At 35.1% G+C, this 13849-nt stretch overlaps 1 protein-coding gene across 2 annotated transcripts; it reads right to left on the reverse strand.

Annotated features, from left to right (window-relative positions):
* Positions 1 to 2568: 2568 nt before the first annotated feature.
* On the reverse strand, positions 2569 to 9371 carry LOC139962789 (D(1) dopamine receptor-like). 2 transcript variants are annotated; one of them, XM_071963116.1, is made up of 2 exons: positions 9069 to 9371; positions 2569 to 5328 (listed from the first exon to the last, which is right to left on the reverse strand). In XM_071963116.1, exon 2 carries the CDS (start codon positions 5306 to 5308, stop codon positions 4610 to 4612), a length of 699 nt encoding a protein of 232 aa, XP_071819217.1. In that variant the 5' UTR covers positions 5309 to 5328; positions 9069 to 9371; the 3' UTR covers positions 2569 to 4609. The 2 variants fall into 2 exon arrangements, with proteins under 2 accessions (XP_071819217.1, XP_071819216.1); XM_071963115.1 differs by having other exon boundaries at positions 2570 to 6272.
* Between the last annotated feature and the right edge of the window lie 4478 nt (positions 9372 to 13849).

Below are 13849 nucleotides of genomic sequence, written 5' to 3' on the forward strand. Positions count from 1 at the left end.
GTTCTTTCTTTTGGAAGTTTTCGACTCCTGTTTTTTTTTTTGTAACCCTGCGTATGGACTGAGAGCTGTGCATTAAGGACCTGCATATACCCGATTACTGCAAGATTGTGGGCCGTTTGTCTCCCCCTCCCCCACCTGCTTTATTTCTATGATGTTTGGGATCAAACAAAAAAGGCAGGGTCTAGCGGTTAGAGTGTCCGCCTCACAATCCTTAGGTTCCCGGATCAAATGTCTGCCAGGAGTCAAAAAATCATTGCAGTGCAGTGGTGGTGTGCGGAGTCTTCCGTGGATTTGGTATTTCTGGCTTGTGAAATTGAGGAAAGGGGTTTGTTGCTATTCTTCACTTGGTTTCGAATCAACTTTGTTCGTCATGGCTGCACTGTAGTGATGTCGAATGGGGTGCCTTTGCCTACCTCAGTATTTTAGAAAGTGGTCAGATGCTGGGGCATACACTCTCGTCCGTCGGATGGGGACGTTAAATGGCCGTCCCAGGAGCAGGAAGGGGAGCGAATTCACACCCCTGCCTCGTTATCCTCTGAACATTTATCGAAAAGAGAAGGCTTGAAATAAGCTGGTGTTCATCCAAGATCTAACACGGATAGGGTCTCAAATAAGCTTCTGTAAGGCTTCCCGATCCTTGGGTCTCTGAACTAAACTAAACTAACAATAATGTCTTGATTTTCATTAAAAAGTCACGACCCGACCCTTTCCCTATACCCCCCCCCGTTCCCTACCCCTTCCTCACCCCAACATACGAATTGCGCAGCTCATCGTAGTAGTGGTATACGCAATTTATACCCAAAGAAAATGTGAACCTTCTAGTCTTATCGTTGCTCCCTAGCACGGGATCGAACTTATCCAAGTGCCGGGAAATACAAATGCCATCTGCCATGTGTTTGAAAGGAAAAAAGTTAGTCAACGAGTTTTAAATGTTATTTATATAGCGCCATCTCTTAATCAGCATCGTTAACACCGTGAGAATAGGCTCCTGTCAGAATTGCTGGCAGGCTCTAGCTTATACAATTGTTGTAGTAACATGCAGTGGAGAACTAAACGGGGGACGGTTTGGGGAAGGTCCGCCCCGGGTACCAGTTACGGGGGGGGGGGGGGCTGCCATTCCACAGCCCCTAATTCTATCAATTATTGTGTAACCAGTTCAAAGTTTTGCCAACCATTTTGCATCTAAGCCACCTTACATAACCAAACCTTTCTCAAAGGCCCCTCCCCCAGGACGGCATCCCCTGCACGGGGTGACAAAGGAAGGATCCGCCCCAGGTACCAATTGTTCTAGGTACGACACTGTTAACATGATGTATCCGCTTTCACGATGTTGTAAATATTTTAAAAGTCATTCTCACTTTCTTCTTCTTCTTCTTCTTCTTTGTTAGATCTCATTAACCTCTCTACAATTGGATGATTGATTGTTTGACGTCACAAGAAATAAATTTTTAAAACATAATTTTTCATATTTTGTTTTCTCATTGACCTATTTGCCTTTGGATGAATGATTGACTGACTGAATTTCTAGCAAGTAATATATATAAATAGGACAACATCGTTATAGTATTAACGTTAGATATTCGCCACGGCGAGCAGCATCTCAAAGTAGTTCCATATAATAAGCTTAAATATATTACAGTTATATCTATGTTTCCCGCATGTTATCAAAGTATTTTTGTGTGTCCGTATGCAGTGTCGAAAAAGCAATTTCGAAAGCTTTTGCTTCGGATGTAAAAAGACAAGAAAAATGAGTATAATTTGATGAATTAATATACATGAAAACAAGAAGCCTACAATGTGCTTTTTTGGTTTTATATTCAAATCAGCTCATGTCCAACATGAATTTTCTTCAAATATGAGGGCCTTATATACGCGTAATGACTGAGAGGAAATTCGGTGTCGGCTCATTACCTCATTGATTTTCACGAACTTAAAAACTAAAATGATCATGTTATTTTTGCAGAGGCAAAAGTAAATCACATCTGTGTCAACTCAGTACCTTGGTTTTAACTTGATTGAGTGCAATGTAAATTTCATGGTCACAACGTTCTTTCAAAGTCTTTGTCGTTGTACTTTTTTCTGTCATGCATTTCAAAAATGTGTGTGTATATATATATATATATATATATATATATATATATATATATATAAATAAATATATATATATATATATATATATATATATATATATATATATATATATATATATATATATATATATATATAAGAACTAGTATTGTTCGATACAAGTGGCAAACGCCTACAGTGGAATTACGACCTTCCTTACCGGTTTCGAACCTCTGTCTGGACATACAATCAGCGTCCATAGCCTAGTGGTTAGGGTGTCCGCGTACAGAGCGGAAGGCCCGGGTTCGAATCACGGTGGAGGCTGGAAGTTTTTTCACTGTTCTTGATTTTCCAACTCATTACGATTTTCATTATATATATATATATTGGTGTTGGGGTTGGGAATGGGGGGAGGGGAAGGGGTTGCATTATATGCAACACTAGTATGCTAGCAAAATATTCGTTTGTGAATAATTATTTGCAAAAGCTTGCGTTGCGAAACCCTGTATCGTGTATCAAAGACTCAAAGTAGTATTTAAAATGATTAAAGATAGAGAGACTACCTTTCTTGCAGGGACAACTGAATCGGATAGGGCGTTGGGGGACGGGGCGGGGTACATATGGGTAACGTGCCAGCAATTTTTTTTTTAATTCAAAACGCTCTCTTTTCATGATAATTAAATACGTCCCTTTTTGGGGTAATAAAACAGATCTCGTTAATTATTTTAATCAATCAAAAAAATCATATCAATTAAAGAAATGCAAAGAGATAAGAATAAATATAACAGTGAGAATATCAATATTAGCAGAAGACAATCATGTGAAATACGTCTATTACATCATCTAATGTGAAACATACATGTGGCTGATCGAGGACACTAAGAAAGTGTTAGCAATAATAAAACTTCAGCTTTATAATAAAAATAATGAAACTTTCATTCAGCCTTGAAGAAGATCCTGCTAGTATCGAAACGTCAGGCCCTCTTACTTTAACGTATTCCCTTTCACAGGCTCTTTAGTGGATAAGCAGTTTGTTAGGACAGTCTTCGGCAGGCAAAGAAGACCTCACTTGCCCTCCTGCAGACTATACTGTCATAAACACACATCACTATGAACCATGCTGTAGTGAAGGTCATACTTGCCACGGAGAATAAGCAGCCCATTCACATGCTAGTATACAATACTACCATAACAAAAACAATGAATGAATTAAACATTAATTAAAAAATTAAACAATAGCATTGTTATCAAATTATATCATTGTTACAGGTAATACTAAATGCAACAATATTATTGTGGATGTTAAATATATTATTATAGTACATCGTTATTGTATAATACAATGTGAAACGGGTAATAATATATGCAACAATATTATTGTGGATTTTAAATATTTTATTATAATGATACAATGTTATTGTATGATACTATGTGAAACGGATGAAATAAGACTAGCCGGGATACAAAAGATACGCTAATATCAGATCTTTGTAACAAAGATTAAAGTTAACAATGGTATGCACAGCTTTTGAGACGATATAAATCCAAGAATTCTAGATGTTAGGACCTTTTGAAACAGACACAATGCTGATTGGAATTTAAACGATTTTACAGGAATGTTGATAAGAGAGTTGCTGAGTCTAGTCTTTTTATGTAGTGCTTTTTATGTACAGAATATTGATACGGGAATAAAAGATGTCGCAGTCTTTAGGTGAAGAGCCCATTGCAGAGTTGGAACATAAAGGTTCCATATTTTGATGATCATTGATGTCATAAATATTTAAGATATTGAGTTAATTTGAACGAAAGAAAAGGGATTACTGCGCGAAAGAAAGGAGCTTTTTGCAGGGTAATGTACAACCGCCATTTTGTTGTTGTTGGAGGAGGAACATGAGGAGGATAGTTCTTGGTCCAGACAGAGCTAAAGAAAGCTACGTAAGGTAGGCTTATGGTATTTTATGTTAAATGGAGAATTCTTTCTAGTTGGGGGTGGGGGGGGGGCAGGTAAAATCTAAGACGGTTGAGAATTCTGGCTCACTTCGAAAGTTTGATTCCGTTGTGTACATTATATTTATTGAAAAGGTGCAGTTTGTTTAAAAAATCGTGTTTAAAAAAATGTCATGTTGTGTTGTAAACAGTAGAACCAATGTAATTATGGCCCTTTTTGTTGGAAATCCTTCAAATGTTGGAAATTGTATGACGAATCCATGTTATCGGACACTTTCGAGATAACTTTGTGGTTTGCCTCCTCAGTTGTCTTATATGAAAGTCATATGTGCCACTGCGGGTCCCCTACCCCTGATTCACTAATATAATTACTGAGGCTTTTCTGTGGTACGGGCTTAGTCCTGTGACACGAAGGTCCGATCTGTTTCAACCTTCGCCTAATGAGTCGCAAAAGGATGAAATCGGTGTCGTGAGGTGGCATTTTTCTGGTGCGTTAAATTTATAATTAATTAATTATATATTTATTATATAATATAATATATTATAATATAATAAAATAGATTATATATATATATCTGCTGTTAACTTTTAAGTATTAGAATTGATGGCAGGCGTTACGGCCTTTGCACAAAATTCTTAAGTACCCTAACAGCACGTCACGTGTTTCCTTTTGAAGAACTGCGTATGCTAAAGGATTTAATGTGTTTCCGATCCAGTACATCAAAGTGCAGACTTTATGCAAATTACCGGGAACTGGCATGCCTTTGCTATCATACAATGCCAAAACAGTTACGATAGGTCCATAGCAACAACTGAAAAGAAGAAAATTAACAACACACACTAAGGTAATTGTAACTTCTCTTTGTGTAAGTGATCGGTATCTAAGGCTACCAGCCGTTGCTGGTCTTTTATAGCCGCCTTGGGCCGCCGTTTCTGCCATCTCTCGACCTCCCCTGGTATCATTTGTTGTATGGGCGGTGACCAACGACTTCTTGCGAACTTCGTAAAATATTCTAACGTAGACAAATATGATTGGAATTAGGCCTTTAGATATCCCGCCTACCGTTACAAGTTTATATACCTTAGCCGTTTGGACGTCTGTTTGTTGCTGGATGCACCGTCCATACCGCGGAACGAATTCCGTTTTAGAAAAGCCCAAGATCAAAATCAAACTGCTTAGGATCGAAATTGACCAAGCAATGACGACCATTGTCACGACGACCCTTTTCGTTTTGAGGAAGTAGTTCTGTCTCCGAACGACGACAAAATATCGGTAAATGGCCAACACCACCATGTTGTTCACTAGAGCGTCAACTGTAAATAATGCGAACAAAAATGTGCAGTGACAAAACCACAACGGGAATGGCCAAACACCGGTTATAATGGATGAAAATTGCCATGGTATGACTGCTACCAATTGAAACAAACCGGAAGCAGTTATGTTAGCAATGATAAAGTTGTTTAAATTATGCAATTTCGGAGTGAACAATATGGCTGCCAATAATCCCAAGTTGGTTGGAACTCCAATGATAAGTACAATACTGGCCATGCAGACTACCGCAACCGATGTATATCCTTGGAAACCGGTTTCCATGTCAACCAGTGTTGTATTTGCAATTGTAGAAACTGCCATTTTGTGTAGAGAATATATGCTTGCTAATAAACTTCATTAAAGATACCAGTCTTCTGTATATAATTCATTCCCGGTGGTTGAGTAGTTATACTTAACGCGGTGCCACCATTAAGTATAGTTTCCTGATGTAGCTGTGAGGAGCGATTGAAATAGGTTTTGTCTCCTTACAGTGAGTAATTCGACTTCATTGTTTTATCGATTCACGGAATGATATTTGATACTATTTCATCGTCCTGATTCATCACAAATGCATCATGTATATAGAGTCACAAAGATATTAACTTCACCCTTATTATTCACACTGCTTCTGCTGTACTACAAAAGTCAATGTATTCACTTATGATTTACCGTTTGTATACATTTTATGGACGTGTATGCATCTATGTTTTGTATCCGTCAATTTTGTTGAGCTGATGCATAATTAAATGTTTTTTATTCATAAGAGGTGACTCGTTGCTTTTTAAGTTGTTGGTTGATGGTTGCCTTGGTAGGCAATCATTAATTGATAGGAGCCATTGCACGCTTCGTGAATATATCATTTAATAATTCATTTATTATAAATGACTCAAATCGATTCACACTGAGATATTTGGTTCTTGTTATCCCCACGAAACGGTCATCATATCTAAAAATATTAATAAAAAAAATAGTAAAAGATAGATATTTAGATAGATAGATATATATAGATAGATAGATATATATATAGATAGACAGACAGACAGACGGACGGACGGACGGACGGACGGACGGACGGACGGACGGACGGACGGACGGACGGACGGACGGACGGACGGACGGACGGACGGACGGACGGACGGACGGACGGACGGACGGACGGACGGACGGACGGACGGACGGACGGACGGACGGACGGACGGACGGACGGACGGACGGACGGACGAACGGACGGACGGACGGACGGACGGACGCACGGACGCACGGACGGATAGTATTTATAAAGCTCAGCTTCTATCAGTGCCACAACGACACAGACTTGCACAGATGGGCTAGAAGACAAACAAATAAGACCATATCAATCTCATTGTAAAATCGCAGACTATTTGTGAAGAACATATGTTATAATTGGCGTTTGAAGGGGTCATGGCCTACAATTAGGCGAATGTTGGTAGGGAGCGCACACCAAAGCTTTGGACCACTGAAAGCAAAGGCCCTGGTGCTATAATTTGTGTGGACACTCGGGATAACAAGGAGTAACTTGTCAGGACGAGAAAAAAACCCAATAAGTTCTCTCAAGTAATAAGGTGCAGCATTGTGAATACAATAATGGACAAATAAGATGATTTTAAAGTAAATCTGATCTTTGACTGGGAGCCAGTGTAATTCATTAAAAATGTCAGATACACCTTCGTGCCTGTTACGACCATAAATAATCATTGCTGCGCTATTCTGCAGAGACTGAAGTTTCGCAATAAGATTCGAGTTAGTACCATAATAAAGAGAGTTGCACATGTCAATTCTCTTAATAACAAGGGAAATTTGAAGATTTCTCACAAGGTCACGGGGACGAAAATATTTGACTTTAGAAATATAACGGATCATAGTAAAGCAATGAGAGATTGATTGTTGAATTGACCTGAGTATTAAAAGCTAGATTTTGGTTAACATGAACACCGAGGTTTTTGGCGACACTAACGAAGCGAATTGAGTGACCATCAGGCAGATCAACCCCACGAATTACAACACGAATTACACACATATATAAATAAATATATATATATATTTATATATATATATATATATATATATATATATTTATATATATATATATATATATATATATATATATATATATATATATATATATATATATATACATTAGGGTGTTAGGGTGTCCGCGTACAGAGCGGAAGGCCCGTGGTTCGAATCCCGGTGGAGGCTGAAAGTTTCTTCACTGTTCTTGATTTTCCAACTCATTACGATTTTCATTTATATATATATAAATATATATATATATATTTATATATATATATATATATATATATATATATATATATATATATATATATATATATATATATATATATATAAATAAATAAATTTATAACTCAGGTCCATTAATAGCAATAAAAAAGAGAGCTTTTGCTCTTTTGTTGCCAGTAAAATTTCAAGTTCGAATCTATCGCACTTATTCGTAGACACTAATTATTTAAAGTACTTTGAAAGTATCACTACTCTATTTGAATGATATCTACTGTATTAAAGTATATTAAAGAGGTCTTATGCTTTCCAGATTGAAAGCATCAGGCAGTTTTGCGGAAATTAGTATTCATTTGTATATATATATTATTACTTTATTCCTTTACATATCCAAGTCTTAAAACATAAACTTAATGTTTTACGGGTTAATATAAGTCAGCTCTTGTCGACAGAGCAAATATTAAATTTATTGTTAAAATAAATGCATTCATTAAGTCAGCTAATGTATCATAGACGCAATATTCCTTCATGTTCTTTTATGAAAATTTACTAAAATGAAGGAAAAAATAGGTTTTTTTAAAAATCATAATTACGGTAACAAATTCATCTATCATTTTACTTGCTATACACGTCAAGATCATATAACAACTATTCAGTTTATGCAGGTTATAGAGAGATACGGTAATTTACCCTGCTTTAAACTCTCAAGAACTTAATTCCATTTTATAAATGAAACACATACAGAACACTGAGTCCATGAGTCATCTGTTGAAAATCATATTTAAATATACCGATATAGAGAAAAAAAAGAATCGATTATACATTTACTCTTTTGAAAATATAATAATTCTTTGCCAATTTGTTTTAAGCTGTCTTTAAGAACGAGTATACTTTCTATTTGAGTTTGAGTTTATTTGCGTGAAATATATACCTCTTGGTGTGAGTGGTATTATATTTAAGAAAGTATTGTATGATAGAATGATCATAATATTGCCCATAAAACGTATTGAGTCGATCAACTGTCAAAAAAAAAGAAAGTGTTTTTGATCAATTTTAGCCATTTTGAGGACGCTTAATTGTGGCTTTGCTACCGAAGACTTTTAAAAGTTGGAATCGCAAAATGCGTGGAAATGCCCCCCCCCCCTCCTTCCCCCCACATCTATATCCATCTTTCGTGGAGATGCAGTATAGACGGGACCATATAGATATGTCGGTTTTCTGTTAGTGCACTTTAATGTTTGGAACCGTATTTTAATATTATCCTACTTTTATTGATAAGAAAAATTAATGTCCCATTGTTTGGGGTCGTTTGTATTCAGTACTGTACGTTATTTCTTGATTGACTTATTTCACGTGGAATATACCTTGAAAGTGGTCTTTATTTAATTCACGATAACTATGAAAACATATAACATATATAAAAACAATAAATAAAACATTTGGCGCAAAAATTCAACGCTCCTTAAGCTACTTTAAGACTTACCTCATAACTCATATCTCTCGTTTGTACCGGTTTCAAAAACGGTCCTACAAGATCAAACTTCACGATCGGACTGTACAAGCCTATATATAGCCTAATCTTTGCTCCGCTCAGTGATAAACGTTAGCAGCTTTCGGAAAGTGCACTCCAAATAGGAGAAATAGTGCACAATACCAACATATTTATATGCCTGTATGAATATAACTTTGCTGTGCGGTATAGGCTATATGAGCCTAACACGATTCCACGTCCGACCAGTAGTTCATACTAAAACGGAAATAATTCAACCTCGCATTTTGCTAATAACTTCTTGTGTTCAAACGAAAGCTTTACGGAATTAGATAGGAAAATAATAATAGTAAGACAGGAGTGAAAAAAAAGTTACGGAAACCTTAGTGTGCCAGAAGTAGGTTTTGAAATTTCATTTATTTTTTAATTTTTAATTTATTTATTTATATTATTTTTTTTTATGTATGTCATACTTATGACAGTAAATTTTACAATTCTCAATTTCAAATATAATCAAACTGAACCCTTGCTCTATATCTGTTCTGGTGTTGACGGATCGTGACTTGTGGTACTTTTGACAAAACCATGTAATATTTACACATAAATTGATACTCCTTGGTGCCAATTAAAGCTTTTTATCTTTTGACAGGAGTGATGAAGTTCTTTCCACTTCGAATGTTACATTACGTACGTTAAGGCTAGTTTTAGTTTAATTTAATTTAATTTAATTTATTTTTTTCCATTTCCTCACAATGTTTATAGATAATAATAAGACGGTGAAGACAATACCATGCAAAGAGAATAATAAGAAATAAATCATATAAAAGAAAAATAATGGAAATTACGGAGAGAAAATGGTGGAAGGGCTTGGAAGCCGTAGCTTGTACAAGAAGCCCACCAAAAATAAAGATAACACGTATAAAGGATATGGGCATGATAATAAAGCCCTTACCAAGAAGACCTATACCACCCCCCCCCCCCCAACCCTAAACTAAACAAAAAGGCATTGTGATCATGTGGGCAAAATAATACAAACTTAAAGCAACCATTGCCTTGCTTGATGGACACGTACATAGTAAATACCATTTTGGTATTATAGATCATGTTGATAAACCCATACGTCGTCACATTTATACGTTATCGTTACTATCAATTTACTAGTCCGATTTGTTAAATAGGGCTTGTAAACTTTATAAAATACCAATGATTGTGAGTGAATTAATAACCCGGATTTATCATCTTTCACAGCTGGAAACCTAAAATAACGGACGAAAAGAAGAAACATAAGAAAAAACGAAAAAATACCGTTCGAAATTCAGGTATTTAAATTGGCTCCTATATCCACTAAAATGATAAAACGCCTATGCAGCAAAAACCAACATGTTTTGTGTATAAGCCTGTCTTCATGTATATGCCTTGATATTGTCATTTCCGCTACAACGAACGTTTTTTTTTTTTTGGTGGGGGGGGGGTGGGTGCTTTCCTTTTTTTGTCCGTGCTTCATAAACTAATGAGACCTATACGATAAATAAATGATTAAATTATGGCTGCAGACAGAAATTTGGAAGTGAGGTTGCACGGTCACGCCACGCTTTACTCAGAATATTAAAAATAATGTATACGTCAGAAAGTGTCATTTCAAACACCATTTTAATTCAAATGACGTAGCCTAAGTTAATTCTCAGAATTTCCTACATCGTAACACTTTCCAAGGTCATAACGTCCGACGCCAGTTTTAGTTCTATCAAAGACCAATTAATTATTATTAATGCTAACTTAAATCATTTGGTTTTGGCGTTAGCTCGTATATAAGTTTCAAGAATTTCACCATACCCTGCACCGCATATTAATCACATTAACGTTGCTGAAACCTTAACAGTCTGAAAACTATTGCTTAAAATACTACATTTTTAAACAACAATCTTCATAAATTAGGAAGCAATAAGTACTCCACGTTAAATGTTAAAAAAAAGGTTCTAACTAGTAATGATATACATAATAAAATAATAAAAAAAAAAAAAAACGTCCCAACTGTATATAAATTGTTTCTTCATGATTTGAATGATACTTGTCTATTGTCATGCTAATGACCTTTATTATTATCATTAAGGGGATGTTCGTATCAAACAGAGTATAAAACTGTATCAAACTCAATGCATAGATTGATAGTGACGTCACGTTACATGGCGCAATCGTTTATCGATGAAATATGATGTTGAGAATGTGGCATCCAAAAATGGTTTTACTATACGTGTCCATCCTGCAAGCCAAATGTTGTATATTGTTGTGTATTTTTGTACATATTCTAGACTGTCTTTTTGCAGAGACGTATATTATACACTATTCGACGCGACGGGCGTTGCTGCACGCATGCGTAAAGTGACGTCTAACCGTTCAGCATTCGTCCCGAACAATGTTTGCAAATAACTATAGCAAATCGTGACAGTTTTGTCATGCATGTATCATCCTCTTATTTCGGGTCGGAGTTTGAAGGATATCCATACTCACTTATACTCTGCCATACTACTACAATGAAAGTGAACTTGCCGCTGTACAACCATGAATATTCTGGACTTTATGGTACGTCTTCTTTTGGTCGGGTATAGAGGTGGAGTGGAAAGTTGTTTAAATTTTGTTTATATATTTTTTTTTGGGACAAAATTCATAGTATTTTGCGTTTAATATTTAAGTTTGTATACATTGTCATATACTTCTATAGAGTACAAACGGACTTGTACTGTGAGTATCAATATAATACAGGACGATATGGAAAAGGTCTTCTCGTGGCGTTCAAATACGTAAATTTATGAATATTCATGATTTTATATAAGGTCCACCAAAATTATCCACGTCGCCGCTATAGCAAATACCCATAGGAAAATGTTCTAGTGTGTGTGAAGGATATATCATGCTAATGAAATACATTCCTTCGTTTATGGAAATTGCATTTTCAGACAGCTATTCGTTTACAATTAATTTCAGCATGAATTATGAAACAATTAAGGTGCAACCAAGTCGGTTTCAATTTTCTGATATGCCCACAATGCACTACATCATGTGTCATATGGACATATTTGCAAATGGAAGTCAAAAAGTTAAAAAAAATAGTGTCTAATTTCATGACGCGTTCTTCACATCATATATATATATATATATATATATAGAGAGAGAGAGAGAGGTGGAGAGAGTAGGTTGGCGTCTATCTTGGCGCAGAGTGCTCTATGTCCATTGGACAGAGCGGAATATATAGAGTTGTCTGACGATCGCTATAACGCGTGAAACTCCGAGTTACAACTACTAGTGTTCCACTAGTCTCATCTAGTATCAACATATATATATATATATATATATATATATATATATATATATATATATATATATATATATATATATATATCGTTCTGAACCGGTTAGGCTAACTAGCCTACCATGACAGACATGTAGATGCTGATTCAGAGTAACGGTCAATTATTTTTTGTCACGTTAGTATCGTTGAACAGAAAAAGTTCTTTGAGAGGTCAAGAATACAAACGAGGCCTGTGTTAAAGATGACGTCTCATCAATTAAATAATCTTATAGTTTGTGCAGTGGTTCAATATACTTTCTTCTTTTCTTGTTGTTGTAACAAATGCACCTAGAAATTTTCACATAATTTTGACAATGACATAATTAAAAAAAAACACTCATGTCCTTACTGAAGTACATCAAGATTAAGAATATATAAGAATAGAACAAAAAAATACAATTAAAAGAAGAAAACCTTGACATCGATAACACTTTTCTCCATTAACAATGCCAAAACTGTTATAGTAACATCAGAAGGTAACAAAAAATCAAGAAATACACACATCTGAATATGTTTTAATAATCCAAACAATATTCTATTGCAATGGTTCATGATTAAGAGATGATTTACCACCAAAATGCATGGAAATTGATTTTCGGTGTAATCAAACGCTCTAGTGAACACTTTTTGGATTCATTATCCAAAATATTCGGAAAAACTAGCATTTTATAAAGATATAACCAAATGTACGAACCAGTCATATAACCCCAGAAATGACCAAATTTAACTATACGCGAGTCGTCAGCACACACACACACACACCCACACACACACATATATATATATATATATATATATATATAGATATATATATATATATATAGATATATATATAGATATATATATAGATATATATATAGATATATATATATAATATATATATATATGTAGATATATATATATATAGATATATATTAAAGAAGATCCAAGTGTCCCCATATATAAAATGTATTGTGAATGTTAATCCTAAGCGAAAGGAACAGACAAAGATTACCAAAATGAATTAAATATTTCTCTAGTAATGACTAACTTATATATGTACATTAATATAATGCAAAATACATATTTAACAGTAATGAATATATAGTTGGGCGGCGGTTCCTGCTCCTCGTCACATTTTGTGGAAAACCTGAAAAGTTCCTCTTTTCCATGGGACTTGCGATTTGTTTATACTATACAAATTAAAACTGTATAATAAAAACCTGACTACTACAATACTGTAATTTGAGGTTTAACCAGGATCATACAAAAATATCTCTTGTTTGCAAAACGATCGTGTTGTACATATACTATGAATTTTAACTGTTTATTTCTTACCCAGTTCCTTGAAGCTGCTTCATTTATTAATTTTAATTCTTCTTCACAACCAGCATAAGCTTCCTCTATACAGAACGGGGGTAGTTGTACTTTTAGTTGTAAATGCATATAT

Source organism: Apostichopus japonicus, chromosome 21 (assembly GCF_037975245.1).
Source record: "Apostichopus japonicus isolate 1M-3 chromosome 21, ASM3797524v1, whole genome shotgun sequence".
In the NCBI taxonomy this organism is placed as follows: domain Eukaryota; kingdom Metazoa; phylum Echinodermata; class Holothuroidea; order Aspidochirotida; family Stichopodidae; genus Apostichopus; species Apostichopus japonicus.

Excerpts from the sequence above, each read along its gene's own strand:
- LOC139962789 (XM_071963115.1), bottom strand. The coding sequence starts at position 5,647 with ATGGCAGTTTCTACAATTGCAAATACAACACTGGTTGACATGGAAACC.